The sequence below is a fragment of the Bufo bufo genome, chromosome 1 (genome assembly GCF_905171765.1).
Source record: "Bufo bufo chromosome 1, aBufBuf1.1, whole genome shotgun sequence".
Taxonomy (NCBI): Eukaryota; Metazoa; Chordata; class Amphibia; order Anura; family Bufonidae; genus Bufo; species Bufo bufo.
In genome coordinates, this window is record NC_053389.1 from 712141947 (window position 1) to 712165267 (window position 23321).

Sequence of the window (23321 nt, forward strand, 5' to 3'; positions counted from 1 at the left end):
GAGCTAAAAAAGACAAGGCAAGGCAGTAATAATGGACATCATTTATACACAAAAATACAGACACTGGCGTCTATTCTGGGCTGCATCAATATCCCGATTGTGAACAGAACCTTTAATTGGACAAAAGAAGCTGTTCTCATGAGACCAGAATGCCTAAAACTAGTGCTCTGGACAATAAACACTTCTTAAAGACCATGTGTCACTATAATTAACCCTATTAAACAAAGCATTCTGCCTGATCGGGTTGATCATTGTGACTAATATGAGCAATCCATATTACCAATGCAGATAAATTCTTATTTTTACTTATATGCAGATGAGGTGCTCAGAGCACAGAGAGGCTGGCCTAGCCCCTCGGAGCACGCTTCACCTCTGCTTCTCCCTGTCGTCACTGTCACCCCCCAGTGAGATGGACAGGACCAGGCATCCTCACTGCTCTGCTCCCTGACCCTGAAATCCTGCACAAGTGCCAACGAAGATCTCTTGTGGTTGTCCCTGCTCTGAGATCTTCACTGCACATGTGGTGCATTCACAAGATTTTAAGGCCAGGCATATGTGAAGTGAGGATGCCTGGCCCTGTCAATCTCAATGTACCAACAGGGAGAGGTGCTCCAAGGGGCTGGGCCAGACCCTCGCTGCTCGGGGCACCTCATTTACATATAACATAAAATAAGAATTTTGCATCAGTAATACTGATTGCAGGAAGGGCTTTTTTTTAATCACCATGATCCACCCTACCAGGCGGTATGCTTGGTTTAATAGGGTTGATCATGGTGACAGCTGTTCTTTAATGGTACGTTATATGAAATACACCTCACGCCTGCACCGTGCCCTGAAATCTGAATTTTTACTGCAGTGTGAGGTTTTGTAAAATCTCCCTCGCTTGCACTGTACTGTAATCTGTTATGGATCTTTGGTGCAAAGTCAACTTTCAAAATGGCTGCAGATTCACCACTTGTTGACATGGCCTTAGGCGCCCATATTCTATACAGATGCCTTGCTCCACGGATATTATAGTCATAAGGAGCGTTATCGGAGAGGCTTTCTATACAGAGTACAGGAGACCTAGAGACACTGCTACTTTCTAGAGTTCTGCTCTTTCTACCTATCATTCAGAAAAGGGAGCAGGAAGACTGTGGTGTTTTGAAATGAGGACTTAGATGATCGAATATATGGAGGGTCAAATAATTCGGCAAACTTTGTAAGCCGCAACGATCAGGTGTTCTCTTCTGGGGATAGCACGTCTGACCACACAATGTAGTAGAACATGCTGCCATTCAAATGAATGCTCCACCATGTAATACTCTGTGTGCGGCTCCCTCTTCTGACTAACAGGGCAGGTCCTGATGGAGTATGTGGACAGGGGTGACAACCTTTCAAAGAAAAAGCTGTCTCTCAGGGAATTAGTAGTCAGTGTAACATAGATAACCAGCACCTGAGACCAGATCTGATGGCTTTCTCATGTTCATGCCGAAATATAGCTGATTCCATATACTTATTGTTCATTCAAAACATCACTAGACAAGTTTCATTTCATGGAACGTGGAAAAACGGAGCTAAATTTAAAGAAGTAGATATGCAAAGTTTTTATCTTTGTACTAATGGAGCAACGCTGTGTGGTCTCTCTGCAGAGCATCTGTGTGAGGTGGTCCAGCCTTCGCCTGCCTTGGGTAGATCTTGATTGGTTTATAGATATCTCCTGCCAGATAAGAGAGCTGGATATCTCTTCTAATTGCTTGGCTTCCCTTCCATCAGTCGTTCCTTGGGGGCTTCTCAACTTACAAAAGTTGAATATAAGTGACAACCAACTATCTGATCTACCCAGCGTCCAAAGCTCAGAGGAAATCATCTGCACGAGGTCTGTATGGGACAGCATTCTGGACACGACACATTTTGTGATTGGCTTTGGGACTGATCTTGATGTCCCCCTTCTCTTTAGATTGCTTGAAGTCGACGTCTCTAGTAACAAGCTGACATGTCTGCCCCCTGGGTTCCTTCATCTGAGTCGCCTGCAGAAACTCTCTGCATCCAAGAACTACTTGGTGAATCTATTTAAAGAAGATGGTATGGACTTACTCTAGGTTTATGACGGGCACCTAAAGAAAATTGTATTTTCTTTACTCAACCCAAAAGTTATATAATGGTTAATTATGACTATGTATGGGATAATGTTTCGTCTGCTGTAACCACTCTCACCACTACTGATATGAAAGACCATAAAATATGGTCCACAGCATCTGAAGTAGTGTGCATTATGTTTTTCAGTAGCAGGGATACAGAAATGTATAATATGCTTAAACAGGACCTTTCACCACTCCTGACCTGCCTGTTTTAATAGATTCATGTATTCCCCGTTTAATAACAATTCTGGAGCCTCTATTCTTATGTCTCTATGTTGTGGCATTCCTGTTATTTCTACTAGAAGTTATGAATGAATTGCTAGCAGTCTGCAGTAAGGGTACAGAGGGGTGGTAACCAGTTGAGGAGGTGTCCACACACAGTCTGACTTTATCCAGTCAGTGCTGCCATTGTCAGTCTGTGGAGAGACACGCCCCAAATGGTAACCTTACTGCAGACTGCTAGCAATTCATTGATCAACTTCTAGCAGGAATAATAAAAGAAATGGCACACTATAGAATAATAACAATAGATGCTCCAGAATTGTTACTACATGAAGATTACACCTACTGAGCTATTAGAACAGACATGTCAGGAGAGGTGACAGGTCCCCTTTAAAGAGAGAGGCGAGGGTACACTCTGTGACAGTTTCTTCTGGAAGAGATAAGCAGCGCCTTTGTAACACCACTTATCATTGTATCATTTTGAGGTCCTGACCTTAGAACCTGACGTTTTTACCAATATTATTTACGCCTGAATTGGTATGAAGCATAAACGAGAGCTCTTACCAATTCAGTGTGAAGCAGGGAAATATTAAAGGGGTTAGCCAACATTAAAGGGGTTATCCCACTTCGCCTTTTCATACTTACCTGCTGCCAGCGCGCCGTTCACTTCCTGGATTCTGGCTGGGGGCGGGCTTCATCTTGATTGAAGTCTTCTCCCGGCCGGGCCGCGCGCTGTCCTGAACGCGCATGCGCCATGGTGACTTATTCCTGTCCAGTATAGTACAGAGTCGGCGTGCGCGTTCGCGGCTCTATACTATTCTGGCCAGGAAGAAGTCACCATCGCGCATGCGCGGCAGCGTGCGCGTTCAGGACAGCGAGCGGCCCGGCCGGGAGAAAAGGAGTCTTCTGCGCAAGCGCGGCCACCGGATTCCGTAGAAGAGCGGTGCCCGTAACCAGGGGAGACCGAATGACAACAATGAAGTGGGGAAGAATTTTATCCTAAACGGTGGGAATTTGTTAATCAAATATATTTACAAAAATGATCACTGTCAAATCATTAACTGATTTAACAGTCATCATTGTGATGGGATAACCCCTTTAAATCAGACCTCTGAGTGGCCGACTTGCAGTGATGACCATACTTACCTGGTCTCTGCTGCTCCACGGCTGGCACCTCATCTGCCTGGTGAGCCAATATCGACATCCTGTTGACCCCCCCCCCCCCCCCATGCCCCTTGTTAAAGGGACGTATCCCTAGACAGTTTGTCACTGGCAACACTGATTGGATAGTGTGAGAATGTGTAGTGACCCCCCCCCCCCCACTGGTAACACCCAATTATCATTTTATTCAGAACTTTATAGGAGCAGTAACAGAGGAATGGCTGAACTTCACGAGGACACAAGTATTTACTAAAGCAGGCATGTCGGAAGAGCAGATCAGTCCTCTTTAAGGATTAGGAAGTCACATTCAGCACTTATAGTATATAAATGGATGAATTTTCTCCTCATCTAGAAAATGTTTTATCTGTAGGAATCAACTGGATTGGTCTGCGGAGGTTACAGGACCTAGATGTGTCTGACAACAGGCTCTCCGAGCTTCCCTCCTCCGTCCTGCATTGCTTCAAGTCTCTGAGGAGTTTGAATGTCTCTGGTAATAAGCTCAAAATCTTCCCGGAGCCCTGGGCCTGCCCGCTTGTAAGTGAGAACAGAAACCAATGCACATGTATATTATATTATTTAGAGGGGTTTTCCGACTTTTTTTTTACTTATGACCTCTGGATAGGTCATCAATATCTGATTGTGGGGGTCCAACAGCTGTTTGAGAAGGCAGAGACGCTCGCAGGAGTGCCTTCTTGCAGCTTGGCCTAGGCACAGCTCAGAGCTTGGTAAGCTGCGAAGAGGCAGTGGTGTTCACTGGAACTCCAGTGCGTGCTGCAGCTTCCTCAAACAGCTTATTGGCGGGGGTCCCAGGTGTGAGACCCCCACCAATCAGATACTGATGACCTGTCCTGAGCATGGGTTACCAGTTTAAAAATATCGGAAAACCCTTTTTAAAAGTTTTTTCAAGACTTTAATACTGATGACCTATTCTCTGAATAGGTCATCAATATGTGATCCGTGAGGGTCTGACACCTGGGACCTTTTAAGGAGGCATTTACCAAGCACAGCGCCGTACATTGTGTAGTGGCTGTGCTTGGTATTGCAGCTCAGCCCCATTCCCTTCTATGGGAACGGGTCATCAGTGGTCTAGGGAAAGCAGCGAGAAGACCACAGCGCTAGCTGCTGCCTTCTCATACAGCTGATTGGCGGGCGTTCCGGGTGTCAGACCCCCACCGATCAGATTAAAGTCTCGGAAAACCCCTTTAACACTTCAGAATTTATGACATATGTCATCCTGCGTTTGTAACTTATTTCCCCTCTGTTTGTCATATACCGGTGAAACTCTAAAAATTAGAATATTGTGCAAAAGTCCATTTATTTCAGTAATACAAATTAAAAAGGAATTGCATTAATGCAGCTTAAAATTTGAATTTTGTGAAAAGGTTCAATATTCTAGGCTCAAAGTGTCACACTCTAGTCAGCTAATTAATCCATACCCCCTGAGCAAAGGGTACCTCAAAATTGTGACTTTGGGGTTTCAAAAGCTGTAAGCCATAATCCTCCAAATTATAACAAATAAAGGCTTGAAATATCTCGCTTTGCATGTAATGAGTCTATCTCATATGTTAGTTTCACCTAGGGTTGGGCGATATACCGGTGTTCACGATATACCGCGGTATTAAGATATGGCGATATCGCTGTTTCCTAATTACCGCAGTATTTTGTGATGTCATCGAAGCGGTCATGTGCGCTGACCGCATCTAAATCTGCGTCCGCCCGCCCCTGCATCTTGCATAGCGCTGAGTACAAACACATTTCTTCCACTCACTCCTGGCTCCTTCTTGCTCCGGCTCCCTTAGTCAAGTTTCCAGACTCCACCCACCATCTGACATCACCGTCTGTCACCCACCCGTGCCGGTTCTATTGTATGTGGCGAACTCTGTGTGAGTACTGGGTGTCTCTGGAGAGACTTTTCCTGCAGCTGCCTCGCTTTTCCTACTACTTCCCTCAGCTGGCCGTCCCCGGCTCTCCCTCCTCCTTGCTCCCATATTCAAATCTTCGCCCACCGACATCTCATGTCAGAATCAGAGCACACAAGCGAGGCAGCCGCAGGAAAAGTATATCGTAAAGTATTATTGTATGTATGGTGGCCTGTGGCCACAAGACTTTATTATAACATCTCCTTGTGGCCCCGCCCCCTACAGTATAACGTCTCCTTGTGGCTCCCATACAGTATAGTGTCTCCTTGTGGCCCCCCATACAGTGTAACGTCTCCTTGTGGCCCCCCATTCAGTATAACGTCTCCTTGTGGCTCCCATACAGTATAGTGTCTACATGTGGCCCCCATACAGTGTAAAGTCTCCTTGTGGCCCCCATACAGTGTAACATCTCCTTGTGGCTGCCCCCATACAGTGTAACATCTCCTTGTGGCTGCCCCCATACAGTATAATGTCTCCTTGTAGCTGCCCCCATACAGTATAGCGTCTCCTTGTGGCTGCCCCCATACAGTATAGCGTCTCCTTGTGGCTGCCCCCATACAGTATAGCGTCTCCTTGTGGCTGCCCCCATACAGTATAGCGTCTCCTTGTGGCTGCCCCCATACAGTATAGCGTCTCCTTGTGGCTGCCCCCATACAGTATAGCGTCTCCTTATGGCTGCCCCCATACAGTATAACGTCTCCTTGTGGCTCCCATACAGTATAGTGTCTACATGTGGCCCACATACAGTGTAAAGTCTCCTTGTGGCCCCCATACAGTGTAAAGTCTCCTTGTGGCCCCCATACAGTGTAAAGTCTCCTTGTGGCCCCCATACAGTGTAAAGTCTCCTTGTGGCCCCCATACAGTGTAAAGTCTCCTTGTGGCCCCCATACAGTGTAAAGTCTCCTTGTGGCCCCCATACAGTGTAAAGTCTCCTTGTGGCCCCCATACAGTGTAAAGTCTCCTTGTGGCCCCCATACAGTGTAAAGTCTCCTTGTGGCCCCCATACAGTGTAAAGTCTCCTTGTGGCCCCCATACAGTGTAAAGTCTCCTTGGGGCACCCATACAGTGTAACATCTCCTTGTGGCTGCCCCCATACAGTATAATGTCTCCTTGTGGCCCCCATACAGTATAGCGTCTCCTTGTGGCTGCCCCCATACAGTATAACGTCTCCTTGTGGCTGCCCCCATACAGTATAACGTCTCCTTGTGGCTGCCCCCAATCAGTATAGCGTCTCCTTGTGGCTGCCCCCATACAGTATAGCGTCTCCTTGTGGCTGCCCCCCATACAGTATAACGTCTCCTTGTGGCCGCCCCCATACAATATAACGTCTCCTTGTGGCTGCCCCCAATCAGTATAGCGTCTCCTTGTGGCTGCCCCCATACAGTATAGCGTCTCCTTGTGGCTGCCCCCATACAGTGTAACGTCTCCTTGTGGCTGCCCCCATACAGTATAACGTCTCCTTGTGGCTGCCCCCAATCAGTATAGCGTCTCCTTGTGGCTGCCCCCATACAGTATAGCGTCTCCTTGTGGCTGCCCCCCATACAGTATAACGTCTCCTTGTGGCCGCCCCCATACAATATAACGTCTCCTTGTGGCTGCCCCCATACAGTATAGCGTCTCCTTGTGGCTGCCCCCATACAGTATAACGTCTCCTTGTGGCCGCCCCCATACAGTATAACGTCTCCTTGCGGCTGCCCCCATACAGTATAACGTCTCCTTGTGGCCGCCCCCATACAGTATAGCGTCTCCTTGTGGCCGCCCCCATACAATATAACGTCTCCTTGTGGCTGCCCCCATACAGTATAACGTCTCCTTGTGGCTGCCCCCATACAGTATAACGTCTCCTTGTGGCTGCCCCCATACAGTATAACGTCTCCTTGTGGCCGCCCCCATACAGTATAACGTCTCCTTGCGGCTGCCCCCATACAGTATAATGTCTCCTTGTGGCCGCCCCCATACAGTATAACGTCTCCTTGTGGCCGCCCCCATACAGTATAACGTCTCCTTGTGGCTGCCCCCATACAGTATAACGTCTCCTTGTGGCTGCCCCCATACAGTATAACGTCTCCTTGTGGCCGCCCCCATACAGTATAACGTCTCCTTGCGGCTGCCCCCATACAGTATAATGTCTCCTTGCGGCTGCCCCCATACAGTATAATGTCTCCTTGTGGCTGCCCCCATACAGTATAACGTCTCCTTGTGGCTGCCCCCATACAGTATAGCGTCTCCTTGTGTTTTTTTCTTTATATATCGTTATCATGATAAATTTCTTAATATCGTTATCGTCTGAATATTTTTGATATCCGCCAACCCTAGTTTCACCTTATAAGTTGGATTACTGAAATAAATTAACTTTGCACGATATTCTAACTTTTCGAGTTTCCCCTGTATTTTTAGAATGTAATTCTACATAAGGGTTTACCAAGGCCTCTATCTCTTTCAGAAATACTGTAAAGCTTCTAGAAATTGTGTGGAGTTTATCCCAGATAACCTGACTATCTTTTGGAGGAATCACTTGCTTGAAGTAGACTTTTCAGACAATGCCCTGAGGGATGTTCCCAAGGACCTGTTCCAGGTGGAGGTAACATTCCCTGCTGTTTATTATGTCACTAAATGTTCTGTTCACCTCCCCAACCATTTTTTCATTGCTCAACGTCATCTAATATGAAAAAACAAAGCAACTTTGCAAACTGTCTTCATTAGAAATGTCATACCGTTCTGTGATTATGGGATTGCAGATAACTCTGATCAAAGCCATTTATAATAATAATAATCTTTATTTATATAGCGCCAACATATTCCGCAGCGTTTTACAATTCAGGGGCTCATGTACAAACGGTCATAGCAACATACATGTCAATAAATAGAACAGGAGGAATGAGGGCCCTGTTCACAAGAACTTACAATCTATGACCCATCAATAGCCACTGCTGCATCCATTAAGGACCAGGCCCCATAGCAGCAGTGTGTCCAGCCCTGATTAAAGGGGTTGTTCACCTTCAGGGGCCCTTTCTGCTAGACCCCTCCCCCACATCCCTGGACCTTTTGAAGGGAATGATTCTTGCCCTCTCCGCTGCTGGGTTCCAGCTTCTTCGGTCCCCCGACTCCACTGACGTTCTCCGGTCTCAATGTTTCAACACCCTGTTGGACGTGAGTCACTTGGCTGCACCATGTGTTACGTTACTGGGTCTTGCAGAAAGTTATATCTACTCCAAAATGGTGCAATTGAAAAAATACAACTCCTCCCGCAAAAATAAGCCCTAATACAGCTAGATTGATGGGGGGGGGGGGGGGGGGGGAAATAAGTCTTTTCAAATGTAACAATGAAGTTAATACCAAGCACTTACTAATGTATTGTAATTATCCATATTGCCTCCTTCGCCGGCTTGAATTATTTTTCAATCACGCTGCTCATATCCAGGGGTTACGACCACCCTGCAGTCCAGCAGAGGTGGCCGTGACCACTATAGGAAAAAGTGACGCATGCACAGCAGCTCCCGTACCCGCCACCTTGTATTTGTGTTGCAGTGGTGGTCATAACCCCTGGATACGAGCAGTGTATAATGAGATGGAAAAGTATGCAATATGGATAATCACTATACATTAGTGCCTTGTATTAACTTTCTCTACATGATAAATGCAGTGAGAAACCCCTTTTTAAGGGGGTTAAAATTGTGTAAAAAAAAAAAGCGTTAAATTGGTCTCACTGTAATATAAATGATCTGGGCATAAAGAAAAAAGATTGATCCATAGCACCTCTGGACACCATGGAAAAAATATGTTACATTACCTATGGATTATTGGGCTGTTTATCAGTACTGATTAAAGTGGAACATTTGCCCATAGCAACCAGTAAGATGCTAGATCTAACTTTTCAGATGTCCTTTTAAATATGAAATAAGCTATCAGATTGGCTGCTAGGGGCAGCTCCTCCACTTTTCATTTGCGCCAGTTTTGATAAATCTCTTTTAGTGAAACTGCAGTCCAAAAAACTGGTTCTCGACCGAACCGCTAAAAACTGCATTCTTATTGTTAGACATGAAATAGTGAGAATTGTGCTGCTAAACGTTTTGTCACAGGATTAGTGTGGCAAACACATAGGGGCAGGTTTACTGATTGTGTCGCACTTGGAGCAAGTTAAATCCTTCGCCTGTTTTACACCAGAATTCTGTGCACCAACATTCTGTCCGACTTTCAGAACTGGTACTATCTCAGGAGACAGTGGGGAAACAGATTACGAATACCGTCTAACCGCGCGATTTATCACAGTGGCTGATGCTGGGACATCGTTAGTCTAAGTTTGATTGTAGGGACATGCTGCTCATCCTAATTTCAGAATGTCTGGCACACCATATATGTTAAGAAAAAGATGGGGGGGGGGGGGGGGGGGCGCCAGAAAGTGTAGGATACACTAGGAAAGTGTATATAGTGAAAAATTACCGTAAGATCCCAATGAAGTTAAAAAGCAATGATAATAATATCATGCACAAAGTACTAAAAATATATATATCAATATTTTTACTGCAGGATACTTAATTTTTCATAGTAGGTTGGATCTGATAATATCCTAGTTGCTTCAAGGTCATATGAGGAATCCAGAATGACAATGCCCCCTCCTTTGTCGGCATTCTTGATGACCATGTTCTTGTTTGAATTTATAGACTTGATTGCTTTTCATTGGTGAAAAAGTAAATTGTGAGACTGGGGAGGGGTTATTTCATTATTTTCCACAATTCTACGTAAGTCTGTGAGGACCATATTGTAGAACGTCTCCAGATGTGGACCTCAGTTTTCTAGAGGGTAAAAAGCTGATTTTGGCCTAAATTGGGATGGAATGGGTGCATAAGTTAATAAGTTGGTCCACATCATCGTCTTCGTCGCTATAAAGGGTAGTCATCTCCTCTTCTTTATTGCCCAGCTCTGTTACTGGGAGAAGATGATTTCTTATTTGAAAATGGTGCTGTAGTGTCAATTTTCGAATGTATTTGTTGAGATCAATAAAAAGTTCAAACAGATCTGGGCCACTAGTAGGACAAAAAGACAGACCTTTAGACAATACTTCTATTTCATTTTTCTTAAGAGTGTGCTTAGATTAAAAATGCCTCTCTTTTTTTAGAGGTGGGGGGGTGTGCTGATCCAGCTTTTTTGTTGATTTGGTGTTTCTGGATTTCCCTCCTACACCACATACCGTATGTTCCCCGTCTAGTCTTTTTGTAGTACACACAGGTCACCACAAGATGGCGATCTAATTATATAGTTTGCCAATATTATTGGGAAAGAAGCCTAGACCTAGTGTTATGAAGAGCACTATCAATATTCATATCTTTTGAAAAAGGTGAGCGTATGATCTCCATTCACAGAAGTTGTAATATACACACCTGACTTGCTGCTGTTTTTCCCCCAGGCATTACAGTGTTTGAAGCTGTTCGGAAACCAACTGACTTCACTGCCACCTCCTGACACCTGGACTTGCAAGCATCTCAAGTGTTTGGATTTATCCAGGAATCAGCTAGGAAGGTTGGTCATTGCTTATTACAGTTTCACCTTTCACTTTTTTCTACATCTTGCTATGTTGCAACTTTGTGCTAAAATAAAAAGAAACTCAAGTTTTTCACTCAATACCCCATAATGAGAAAGTTAAAAAACAAATTTTAGGCATTTTTGCAAGTTTATTAAGTAGGAAAAACTAAAATTTCACATGAACATAGGTTTCAGATTCTTAGCTATACTTGAAATTTAGCTCTGGGGCCACTCATTTCTTTTGATTATCTTTGAGATGTTTTTACACCTTGATTGGAGTCCATCTGTGGTAAATTCAGATAATTAGACGTGATTTGGAAACGCACAGAACGGTCTACATAAGGCCTCACAATTCACAGTGCATATCGGAGCAAAAACAAAGCCATGAGGTGGAAAAAGCTGCCTGTAGAGCTCAGATACAGGATTTTGTAGCTACAGACCAGGAGAAGGGTACAAAAAAGTTCTGCTGCGCTGAAAGTTCTCAAGAGCACAGAAGCCTCCATGATTCTTTAATGGAAGGTTTGGGACAACCAGAATTCTTCCAAGAGCTGGCCGCCCCACTAAACTAAGTAATCTGACTTGGTAGGAGATGTGACCAAGAACCCAATGGTCAAAAAAATTCAATGTGCAGATGGGATAAGCTTCCAGAAGGTCAAGCAGCAGTGCACCAATCTAGGCTTTATGGCAGAGTGGCCAGAAAGAAGCCTCTCCTCAGTAAAAGACACATGAAAGCCTGTCTGGAGTTTCCAAAAAAATGCACCTAAATGACTCTCGGACTGTGAGAAACAAGATTCTCTGGTCTGATGAAACCAAGATTGAACTTTTTGGCCTCAGTTCTAAGAGTCATGTTTGGAGGAAACCAGGCACTGCTCATCACCTGCCCAATACCATCCCAACAGTGAAGCATGGTGGTGGCAGCATCATGCTGTGGCGGTGTTTTTTCAATGGCTGGGACAGGGAGACTGGTCAGAGTTGAGGGAAAGCTGAATGGAGCAAAGTACAGAGATATTCTTAATGAAAACTTGATATAGAGTGATCTGGACCTCCAGGCTGGGCTGAAGGCTTACCTTACAATAAGATAATGACCTTAAGCACACAGCCAAGACAACACAGAAGTGGCTTAGAGATGACGCTGTAAATGTCCTTGAGTTGGCCAGCCCGAGCCCTGTTAAACTTCTCAGAAGAATACCCAAGAAGACTGGAGGCTGTAATCGCTGTCAAAGGTGCTTCAACTAGGGCCTCTTTCACACTACAGTATGTCAATTTCAGTGTTTTGCGTTCCGTTTTTCACGGATCCGTTGTTCCGTCTTTTTGTTTCCGTTGTGTTTCCGTTTTTCCGTTCCGTTTTTCCCTATGGCATATACAGTAATTACATAGAGAAAATTGGGCTGGGCATAACATTTTCAATAGATGGTTCCGCAAAAAACGGAACGGATACGGAAGACATACGGATGCATTTCCGTATGCATTCCGTTTTTTTTGCGGAACCATTGACTTTAATGGAGCCACGGAACGTGATTTGCGGCCAAATATAGGACATGTTCTATCTTTCAACGGAACGGAATTACGGAAACGGAATGCATACGGAGTACATTCCGTTTTTTTTGCGGAACCATTGAAATGAATGGTTCCGTATACGGAACGCAAAAAACGGCACGCAAAACGAAGAAAAAAAAACGGTAGTGTGAACGAGGCCTAAGTCCTGAGTAAGGGGTCTGAGTACTTCAGTGCAAGATTTTCATTTTTCCTTTTCAATAAATTGGCAAAGATTTCTATCGTTCTCTTTTCACTTTGTCATTATGGGGTATTGAGGGCAGAATGATGGGAAAAAACTTGATTTTTTTTAAAAAAAATTTAGCTCAAGGCCATAACATAACAAAATATGAAAAAGTGTAAGGGTCCGAATACTTTCTGAATGCTTTTTATGGGTATTGTAGTTAAAGGGTTTCTGTCATCAAAAAACTCAGTATCAAGCTGGCTGACATTAGCGATGTGCTAATGTCAGCTGAACATAACTATTACTTACACCTCCCTGCGTGCCGCCGTTATTGCTAAATAATTACTTTTATAATATGTAAATGAGCCTCTAGGAGCAGGGGGCGGGGCGTTGCTCCTGCTCCTAGAGGCTCCGTTCTCTCACCACTTGACACGCCCTGGTAAACTTGATTGACATCCTTGGTTTCCTCCAGCGCCTGCGGTGTCCCCTAGTATTCGGCGCAGTGAGTGAAGGACGCTCACCGGCTTCCTCTCTGTGCCTGCGCCGAACACTAATCGGGACGGCGCAGGCGCGCGATTTGTGGGGCTAAAGGAGACCAATGATGTCAATCAAGTTTACCAGGGCGTGTCAAGTGGTGAGAAAACGAAGCTTCTAGGAGCAGGAGCAACTCCCCCCCCCCCCCCCCCCCCCCCCCCCTTCCCCCGCTCCTCGAGGCTCATTTACATATTATAAAAGTAATAATTTAGCAATAACGGCGGCACGCAGGGAGGTGTAAGTAATAGTTATGTTCAGCTGACATTAGCACATCGCTAATGTCAGCAAGCTTGATACCGAGTTTTTTGATGACAGAAACCCTTTAAAGGGTAACTGTCATATATATATTTTTTATGTAATTGGATTGGTCTGACTAAGTTTACCTTAGTTCCCTAGTTAATACTTTTTGTATAGGTCTTGAATTACCCAGTAATTGCAGCTTGTTCTTTCCTCCCCCAGGCATTTCAGTGGTGCGGCTAAAACAGCCCTGCTAGGTGTCCTCCGTCCTCCATCTTCTATATACAGAAGACGGAGGACGTAGTAGTGGGCAGTCCCGAACGCTGCGTGCGCGCTCCCGTCGGACCGGGATAGTGCCGATATTCGCAATAAAAATTTGCAATCAACTACTCAGGAGGAAGATGGTGTGTTTAAAGCGAACCTTTCACCTGCATTTCACTTAATAAACTATCACCAGTACCTTATAGATCATCCTCATTGTGTTAGCACACGGTCTTGTCCCGCTTTTCTGCCATGTATATGCATGCAAAAATCGCCTTATAAAGTACTCTTCTCCAGCTCCACAAGTCACGTTAGAAGTCAAGGGGGTAGCCCTTCCCTCACTCCCCTGCCCTAACCCCGCCTCTATGCAGTCTAATTGACACCCGGCTCAGTCGCCGGGACCGCGCTTGTACAGGCGGCGCATGCGCCGTCGGACTCGAGCGCGATCCTGTAACTGAATCGCGCATGCGCCGTCCCCGATGCCTGCCTGTCTTCTCTTCCTCACGCGCCCCGATCTTCACGCTCCATGCATCCACGTGATCACTGTTGACTTGCCGCAGATCGCAAGCCAGTGATCATCTGGAGCATTGTTATCATATTCAGCAGGTATTATATGTCAAAAACTCCGCATATTTCATGGGGCTATCTATCTATACATAGATATACACATGTGACAAACCCAGATTTAATTAGATGGCTATCTTGAAGACAGGCAGGCATCGGGGACAGCGCATGCGCGATTCAGTTACAGGATCGCTCTTGAGTCCGATGGCGCATGCGCCGCCTGTACAAGCGCGGTCCCAGCGACTGAGCCGGGTGTCAATTAGACTGTATAGAGGCGGGGTTAGGGCAGGGGAGTGAGGGAAGGGCTACCCCCTTGACTTCTATCGTGACTTGTGGAGCTGGAGAAGAGTACTTTAGAAGGCGATTTTTTTCATGCATATACATGGCAGAAAAGCGAGACAAGACCGTGTGCTAACACAATGAGGATGATCTATAAGGTACTTTTTATAGTTTATTAAGTGAAATGCAGGTGAAAGGTTGGGGTGAGGCTGCGCGTTCCCGAGATGAGCCGAATGAATTCTGGGTAGTTCGGGAGGGAGGTCTTAGCCTCAGGGTATGGGCATCGGCGGCCATCTTGAGAAGATAGTCAGAAAGAAGTCTTATGAGGAGTGGTTGCTATGGACGAAATCTTATTAAACAAGTGGTATGTGAGCACAATAATTAGTGATTATGGATTATCACCACAGTAGCAACAACATAGATGAAAAATTAATTTGGAGTGAAAATATGACAGTTATCCTTTAAGTAATGCAAGTGCATGCCGTCTTTCATGAATGCTACTAATCTACAATATAGCCACTGCTAATTATGATTTATAAGTGAAACTTTACTCACTTGCTTTGCAGAAATGAGGAGGGGATCAAGACCAGGCGGGTTCCATTTTTCTCTACAAAATCTAGGACACGAACAGGGACTGATGCAGGTACATGTGGTACTATCACAGCTGAATGGCATATGAAAATAGAACGGCTGCATATGTTACACGCTTCTATTCTAGGTTTCTCTGTGGAGTTTCCCTCATGTCTGAAAGAATCTCTAGAAGTTTTATACCTCAATGATAACCAGCTTGATGCCTTTCCACAGTCAGTGTGCCAGCTGAAGAGTCTCACGGAGCTCTACCTGGGAAAGTAAGTAGTGACTTAGGTTCAAGTAAGATTTTTATAATGCCTTTAGTGTCACAGGCTTTTATATTGGGCTTAGGCCTCAAGCACATGACCGTTGTGTGCATGCGTGGCCCTTGTGCCATTTTCCGTTTTTTTTTCTTTCAATGGGTCCGTGGAGAAATCGGAAAATGCACCGTTTTGCAGCCGCATCCGTGATCCGTGTTTCCTGTCCGTCAAAAAAATATGACCTGTCCTATTTTTTTGACGGATAATGGTTCACGGACCCATTCAAGTCAATGGGTCCGTGAAAAAACACGGATACACACAAGATTGGCATCCGCGTCCATGGTCCGTGGCCGTAGGAGACTTTCACACAGACGGATCCGCTGATCCGTCTGCATAAAAGCTTTTTCAGAGCTGAGTTTTCACTTCGTGAAAACTTGGATCCGACAGTATATTCTAACACCGAGGCGTTCCCATAGTGATGGGGACGCTTCTAGTTAGAATATACTTTGAACTGTGTACATGACTGCCCCCTGCTGCCTGGCAGCACCCGATCTCTTACAGGGGGCTGTGCTGCACCTGAGGGGTTAATTGTGCGTATCATAGCCCCCTGTAAGAGATCATGTGCTGCCAGGCAGGAGGGGGCACCCCCCCTCCCTCCCCAGTTTTAAATTCATTGGTGGCCAGTGGGCCCCCCCTCCCTCCCCTGTAGTTATCACATTGGTGGCCAGTGCGGCCGTCCCCCCCTCCCTCCCCTGTAGTACTGTAGATTCATTGGTGGCCAGTGGGCCCCCCCTCCTAATTAAAATCTCCCCCCCTATCATTGGTGGCAGCGGAGAGTACCGATCGGAGTCCCAGTTTAATTGCTGGGGCTCCGATCGGTAACCATGGCAACCAGGACGCTACTGCAGTCCTGGTTGCCATGGTTACTTAGCATTATACTTACTGCAGGAGCGTCATGGTTACCGATCGGAGCCCCAGCGATTAAACTGGGACTCCGATCGGTACTCTCCGCTGCCACCAATGATAGGGGGGGAGATTTTAATTAGGAGGGGGAGAGAGTGGGGAGCCCACTGGCCACCAATGAATCTACAGTACTACAGGGGAGGGAGGGGGGGCCGGCCGCACTGGCCACCAATGTGTTAAATACAAGAGAGGGAGGGGGGCCGCACTGGCCACCAATGAGTTAAATACAGGGGGGGGGGGGGGTCTGCCCCCTGCTGCCTGGCAGCACCTGCCAGGCAGCAGGGGGCAGTCATGTACACAGTTCTTTTAGTATATTCTAACCTGAAGCGTCCCCATCACCATGGGAACGCCTCTGTGTTAGAATATGCTGTCGGATCTGAGTTTCACAATCTAACTCAAATCCGATGGTATATTCTAACATAGAGGCGTTCCCATGGTAATGGGGACGCTTCAAGTTAAAATATACCATCGGATTGGAGAAAACTCCGATCCGATGGTATAAAAGGGACTCCTGACTTTACATTGAAAGTCAATGGGGGACGGATCCGTTTGCAATTGCACCATATTGTGTCAACGTCAAACGGATCCGTCCCCATTGACTTGCATTGTAATTCAGGACGGATCCGTTTTGTCCGTGGATCCTCCAAAAATCAAGGAAGACCCACGGACGAAAAAATGATCACGGATCACGGACCCATTTTTTGCGGACCTTAAAAAAAAATGGTTGTGTGCATGAGGCCTTACTTGTAGATGTGTCCAGCAGTGACTGTTCCATTACTAAGGGTTCTTTAACATGAGCAGATAGTTGTCTATGCAAGTATTGAAATGCTTGCTGGTTGGTTGCACATCTCTCTGTGTAAACCTAATGTACCAGTATGGGAGATGACTGATCGTGCTGCTAACGATTGTTCATCCTCCATGAACTTTCCATCAGCCTGTGTAAAGGCCTTTTAAACGGGCACCAAACCACTGGATTTAAACATCACACAACGCTTGTTGTGGCCTGAAATCGGGCCATGTAAAAGGGTCCTAAAGCTGGTCGTACACATGTAGATATATGTTTGCCAAACCCACAAATTTCAGCTGATCATCTAATGTGTATGGGGGCCTCTCAAAGGCACATGTCAGAGGGAGATAAAGATCTGGCATTTTGGATTTTAGCTGCCCGATCCTTTTCTTCTTTGGGATTAACATTAAGCCATTGCCTTCGTAAAACACAGTCAGGTATGTGAGGGAGTGGGGAGTGTTAGCTGCCACTTGAACAAGCACTCAGCCTGGCGGCTATCTTAGAGCCTCTTTTACACAGACCGACTTAGCAGGCAATAATTTAGAACAAATCATTTGTTCCCGATAATTGCCTGCTGGTCAGAGGAGGAGAAAGCTGCATTTATTTGCAGTAATTATCTGCTCTGTATGGCGTCAGGTTATGGCTGTTGATCATTCATGCCCTAGAGAATCATTGTGTCTGGGAAGCAGATCCCTGTTACAAAAATAATGGTGTCAGCGTCACCAGTGCTTTCACCTGATGAAAAAGCATTTGCTCTTGTATCTGGTGATTGGCTGATTCACATGACCGTGCTTGGTCTGAAAACACGGTCCGTGTGTCGGACTCCTCCTTCCAACTGACCGCAGCTCCCCTAACTCCAACTGACTGTATCATCGTCGGTTCCTGTCAGATGATGGGTGTATTGTACTGTACTCACATTATCATGTGAACACAGTACAACAAACTCTCAATCAGATAGGAATGGACTATATCATAAAGCACGGTTCTGTGAATCAGCCCTTACACAGGGCACTAATTGGGATCAAGCATTCCAAGGAAAGCTCCTTCCCGATAATTGACCCAATAATCAGCCCATGTAAAGGGACCTTTATGTACAGTGCAAGTCTAAGATGGTGATAAATTCTCGCTCCATTAAATCATATCACATTGCTTATTTCAATCTCATTTGAAATTTAGCAATTACGGTTAGTAGGACTATAATAAAAGGAATACAGATTAGTTGATGTGAGTCCATTTTAAAAATGTTCATTTTCATTTAAGACGCCTGGCATTGGATTGCCAAAATTCGCTGTATCCACCACCAATTCTAAACGTAAGACAGCTTCCTTGCTGTCTTACATTTAGCCCATTTTCTACATCTAAACCAGGCATAGAAAATGATGAATGAGACGGGCCGGCACGCCACCTTTTTCAGACCTGGCGTGAGCAGGGTAGAAGTCGCAGATTCTGCCACAACATGGCGTGCAACAGAATCTGCGCCCGATATACGCCACAAAAGTAGCGTTCATATGTTTGTAAATGACCCCCATTGTGCGTAAAGGAGGTCTAAATTAGTCTTGGCTATGAGACCAAAGTGACTAGTTCCCTTGATAGGACGATGCATAACAAATACATCTGCATATGTTTCCAAAGTACAGTACAGTGCACTGCCTCTTTCTTTTTTATAGTAACCCGGGAATAAGGGAACTTCCTCCTGAACTTGGCCAGCTTGCATCTTTATGGCAATTAGACCTTGAAGACCTGAACATCACAAACCTACCTGAAGAGATCCGGAAAGAGGGTGAATGGCTTATTGCTAAACGTTGTTATTATTAATATATAGGTGGTATATATATGTTTACACATCTTGTTATGTAAAGGACCTGTGACCATCTTGGCATATCTGCGTGCTCAACTGAGAAAAGCAGAGAGGTGTCCACTTGTCAAGATGATCATTGTGGGACCACCACGCCAAGGGAAATCTACCCTTTTTGAGGTCCTACAGACAGGGAAAGCCTCCCAGCAGATGCAAGGAGAAAGTACTATTCGAACTACCCGGTGGGAGCTGCAGAAACCTGTGGGGATTATAGCAAAGGTAACCATTTGTCACCTGGTTTATTAATGGGTGGCATGTAGGAAATTCATATAGTGCTCAGCCTGTAGCTGCTACTTTGTTATATAATCATACAGAAGACGAGTCCATGTAGCTAACTATGGTTTTAGACAAGAATACATACAAATATCGGAGTCTTGTGTGCATGCCTATCCAACACCTTCTTCTGCTTATAGAAAACATTATTAATAGATGCATTGATTGCTGTATTCCTGCTTTCATTTGCTTTCTTGTTTAAGTAGGTTGATTCTGTGCATTTTCATGTATGGGACATGGGAGGTTCTTCAACAATGTCAGCAGTGAACCAATGCTTCTTTACGGACAAGGCCTTGTACGTAGTGGTATGGAACCTGGCTCTGGGGGAGGAGGCTGTGAGTAATCTCCAGTACTGGCTTCTGAACATTGAGGTGAGCAGAAATGATGGATGATAGGCATTATACACCATGTTCATGCTTATCGGAATGTATTTCCTAAATTCTTCATTTTAATCGTATGTAAATGCTAGAGAATAAACATTATCCTTCTTTTTTTTTTTAGGCCAAAGCTCCCAATGCTGTGGTTTTAGTAGTTGGAACACATCTAGACTTCATTGAAACCAAGTTTCGTTTAGAGAGAATCGCCACTCTTCGTGCCTATGTTTTGGCTCTTTGCCGCTCTCCCTCTGGGTCTAGAGCCACAGGATTCCCAGATATTACTATCAAGCATTTGCAGTGAGTATTACTGATATTGGCCGTTCTCTGTCCTTAGTTGACCCTGTTGAGATAACGGTTGCTCTTTTATGTTCTAATCCATATCTTTTAGCTGATACAAATTGACCAAGATGCTTTAATAGTTGATTAGTTTAGGTTTACAGGGTTGGATAACATATTAGACATGATCCCATTTGACCTTGCATAACCCTGTAAAATGTGTCTTCTTCTGTTGAGTATCTAATATTGGACCATCCAAATAGGTGCAATGCTTTGTGTGATGTGTTTTATTAATAAGGTAGTCTTTATATAGGGAAGAGTTTCTGGTAGAGTGTATCCCATATGCCCTATTAAAATTGCTTGCAGCCTGTCTTGTGTTCTCTCTGATAACAGCTTACACGTAATGCTTGGAACTTTTTTGTTCACAGTGAACTTTCCTGCAAGACATTGGAAGGCCTAGAAGGCTTACGACAGTTGATATTCTATGCTGCCTGCAATATGAAAGATGTAGGCAGCACGATTGGGTCCCAAAAGCTGGTTGGGAGGCTGGTAAGGTGGCAAATCAGTTTTAGTATCTAGTCTTTGAATCCATTTGCTTTAGGGTTTATTCACACGACTGTGGTTTGGTTCCGCATCAGAGTCGCATTTTTTGAGGGTCGGCTGCAGACCCTTTCACTTCAATGGGGCCGCAAAAGATGCGGACATCACTCCATTCCGTGGCCCCGCAAAAATTATGAGTCTGGTCCAAGAATAGGCATTTCTATAAAGGGCAGTCCGTTCCTTTCCGCAAATTGTGGAAGGCACGCGGGCGGCATCCGTGTTTTGCGGATCCGCAATTTGCGGACTGCAAAACACGGCACGGTCATGTGAACAACCCCTTAGGCCAAGGCTACACTGCGACTTTTTGTAGCTCTGCCAATAGATTTTTCCTATCAAGCTGCAGTCCCTGGGATAATATTAGGTGGTATGCAATCTTACGAACTGAACTGTCACTCACTTAGTTCAAATCAATCAGTGGCGCTTCAAAAAAATCACAGTATAGCCCGTGCCTTGTTCTGCCTCTGTTGTCCTTTATTATTTTTGTACAGTGAATTACCTCGTAACTATTCCAATGTTGACTTTTTACAACACACATTTCTATACTTATACATGTGACCAGGTTATTCCCGAAGACTTCTTGGTACCAGGATGGTATTATTCATTAGTCATGAATTAAAGGCTATGGACACCTTCTAGAGCAATTTCTTTTATTATTGTATTTTACTCATTTAGGTCTAAAAATTGTTCTTTATTAAAATAAATGAACACTAATACAGCTTTCACATTCAGTGCATTTGCAAACTAGCGAGCTTTGTGTTTTACATAGAATTTCTCTGACAGCTTAATATGTAGCTCTTACCTCTCAACTCCTGACAGCTCATTAACACTCACTGTAGCTTATCAGTTTGATAAGAATTTAGCTGCAATGAGCTTCTGGAGTTCAGAAAGTCACTGTAAAACAGAGGGCCTGCTAGTTTGCAAATGCATTGCAAGTGAAAGCTGTCTTATAAAAAGACCAATTAAAAAGATTATTTAAGACCAAAATGAGTAAAATGCAATAATATTTATTTTTTTAAGTTTTAGTCATGTTTTCATCAAAAATCTATTTTCGCATATGTTACTGCTGGTGCAGCATTATGCATAAAGCAATCTTTAGTTTCTTCACATACCACTGTTTTCCTTAAAGAGGTTCTGCAGTTTGTTTAAACTGATGATCTATCCTCTGGATAGATCATCAGCATCTGACCGGCGGGGGTCCGACACCCGGGACCCCCGCCGATCAGCTGTTTGAGAAGGCAGCGGCGCTCCAGGCCTTCTCACTGTTTACCGCAGGCCCAGTGACGTCACGACTAGTATCAACTGGCCTGGGAGCGGCTAAGCTCTGTTCACTTGAATGGAGCTTAGCCGCGCCCAGGCCAGTTTGCTTTCTGAAACAGCTGATCGGCGAATGGTGTAACGGAAAAAATATCAAAATGGTATCAATAAAAACTACAGATCGTCCCACAAAAGTGAGCTCCCACAGAGCTCAGTAAACATAACTATAAAAAAGTTATGGAGGTCAGAATATGGTGATGTAAAAAAAAAAACTTTTTTTTCAAAGTTTTAATTTAATTTTCAGTATTTAGACAAATAAAACCTATACATATGTGGTATCGTTATAGTCTTACTGACCCAGAGAATGAAGGGCACAGGTCAGTTTTGCTTCAAAGCAAAGGGAACGACATAGGGACAAAAACCATAAAAATGTGGAGGATTGAGTTTTAGTTTTTTTTCCAATTCCACCCCATTTGGAATTTCTTTCCTACTTCCCTCTACATTGTATGCCATATTAATGGTGGCATTAGAAAGTACAACTTGTCCCGCAAAAAACAAGCCCTAATATGGATATGTAAATGGAAAGATAAAAAAGTTATGGCTCCAGGAACAAAAAAAACCTCTGGTATCCTAAGGGTTAAGGGATCAATGGAAATTAACAGGGGACATTAATGAAAGCTGTTATTATAAGGTAATTACAGATCTTTTGACAATCATTGACAGACTAACTCAGGTATACGTGCCTAGCTGTAATAAACTAGCAAATAAAATGAATTATGACAGTTATCCTTTAACTAAACATAACCAAGATGCCAAAGTGAAAGGTTTTGTTGATTTCTGTGACATTACAACCCCCCTCATGGCATGCTGTGTTAGGCCATAGGGCCTCCTACGGGTGGGTACCCCTCTAGATTTTCCTTTGTGAGCCAGAGCCTTGTATTAAAGGGTTTCAGTTTGATGAAACCGCTCCTTTAATAGACACTACTAATTCAGTTAAGTTTAAGGGTCCTTTACACAGGACGATACAGCGGCAGATTGTCGGGAGGAAGTGTTCCTTCCCGAAATCATCTGCTCGTCAGTGGAGGAGACAGCTGTATTTACATGCAGTGATCCGCTCCACAGTATGGGGAGGAGTGACCGCTAATGCCATTGCTCATCCCCATACAGACTCGTTGTTTGCCGGCAGCAGAGCATGTTTACACGGCGCAATCTGCCTCCGGCAAATGATCTATTACCCGATCAACGAGCGTTTCACTTGTTCATTGGGTAATCGACAAATTCTCAGCCCGTGTAAATTGCCCTTTAGAGAGAGAGAGAAATTGTGGTAATTCCAGGTAACCCCTCATAAATGTATAATATCCAGTTACAAAGGCCCATTCAGACGCAAAATTGCGGAACGGGTGCGGACCGATTCATTTCAACGGGGCCGCAAAAGATTTGTGGTTCCGTTCCGCGGGAAGGATAGAGCATTGCCTATTCTTGTCCGCTGACGTGAATTGGCATTTTCTTTGATGGTTTCAGCCATTTGCGGTCCGCAAATTGCGGAACACACGCAGGCGTTATCTGTGTTTT

The 23321-nt window shown here is 44.7% G+C and overlaps 1 protein-coding gene across 2 annotated transcripts in view; it reads left to right on the top strand.

Annotated features, from left to right (window-relative positions):
* Positions 1-23321, top strand: part of LRRK1 (leucine rich repeat kinase 1) — a 142342-nt gene that overhangs the window by 77983 nt on the left and 41038 nt on the right. For both annotated transcript variants that reach the window (XM_040414250.1, XM_040414251.1), the window contains 12 exons: positions 1632-1858; positions 1940-2064; positions 3874-4037; positions 7866-8003; positions 10827-10939; positions 15101-15177; positions 15253-15382; positions 18782-18894; positions 18974-19188; positions 19449-19613; positions 19744-19916; positions 20324-20444. In XM_040414250.1, the coding sequence (XP_040270184.1) occupies positions 1632-1858; positions 1940-2064; positions 3874-4037; positions 7866-8003; positions 10827-10939; positions 15101-15177; positions 15253-15382; positions 18782-18894; positions 18974-19188; positions 19449-19613; positions 19744-19916; positions 20324-20444 (1761 nt within the window). The remainder of the gene's footprint in view (positions 1-1631; positions 1859-1939; positions 2065-3873; positions 4038-7865; positions 8004-10826; positions 10940-15100; positions 15178-15252; positions 15383-18781; positions 18895-18973; positions 19189-19448; positions 19614-19743; positions 19917-20323; positions 20445-23321) is intronic.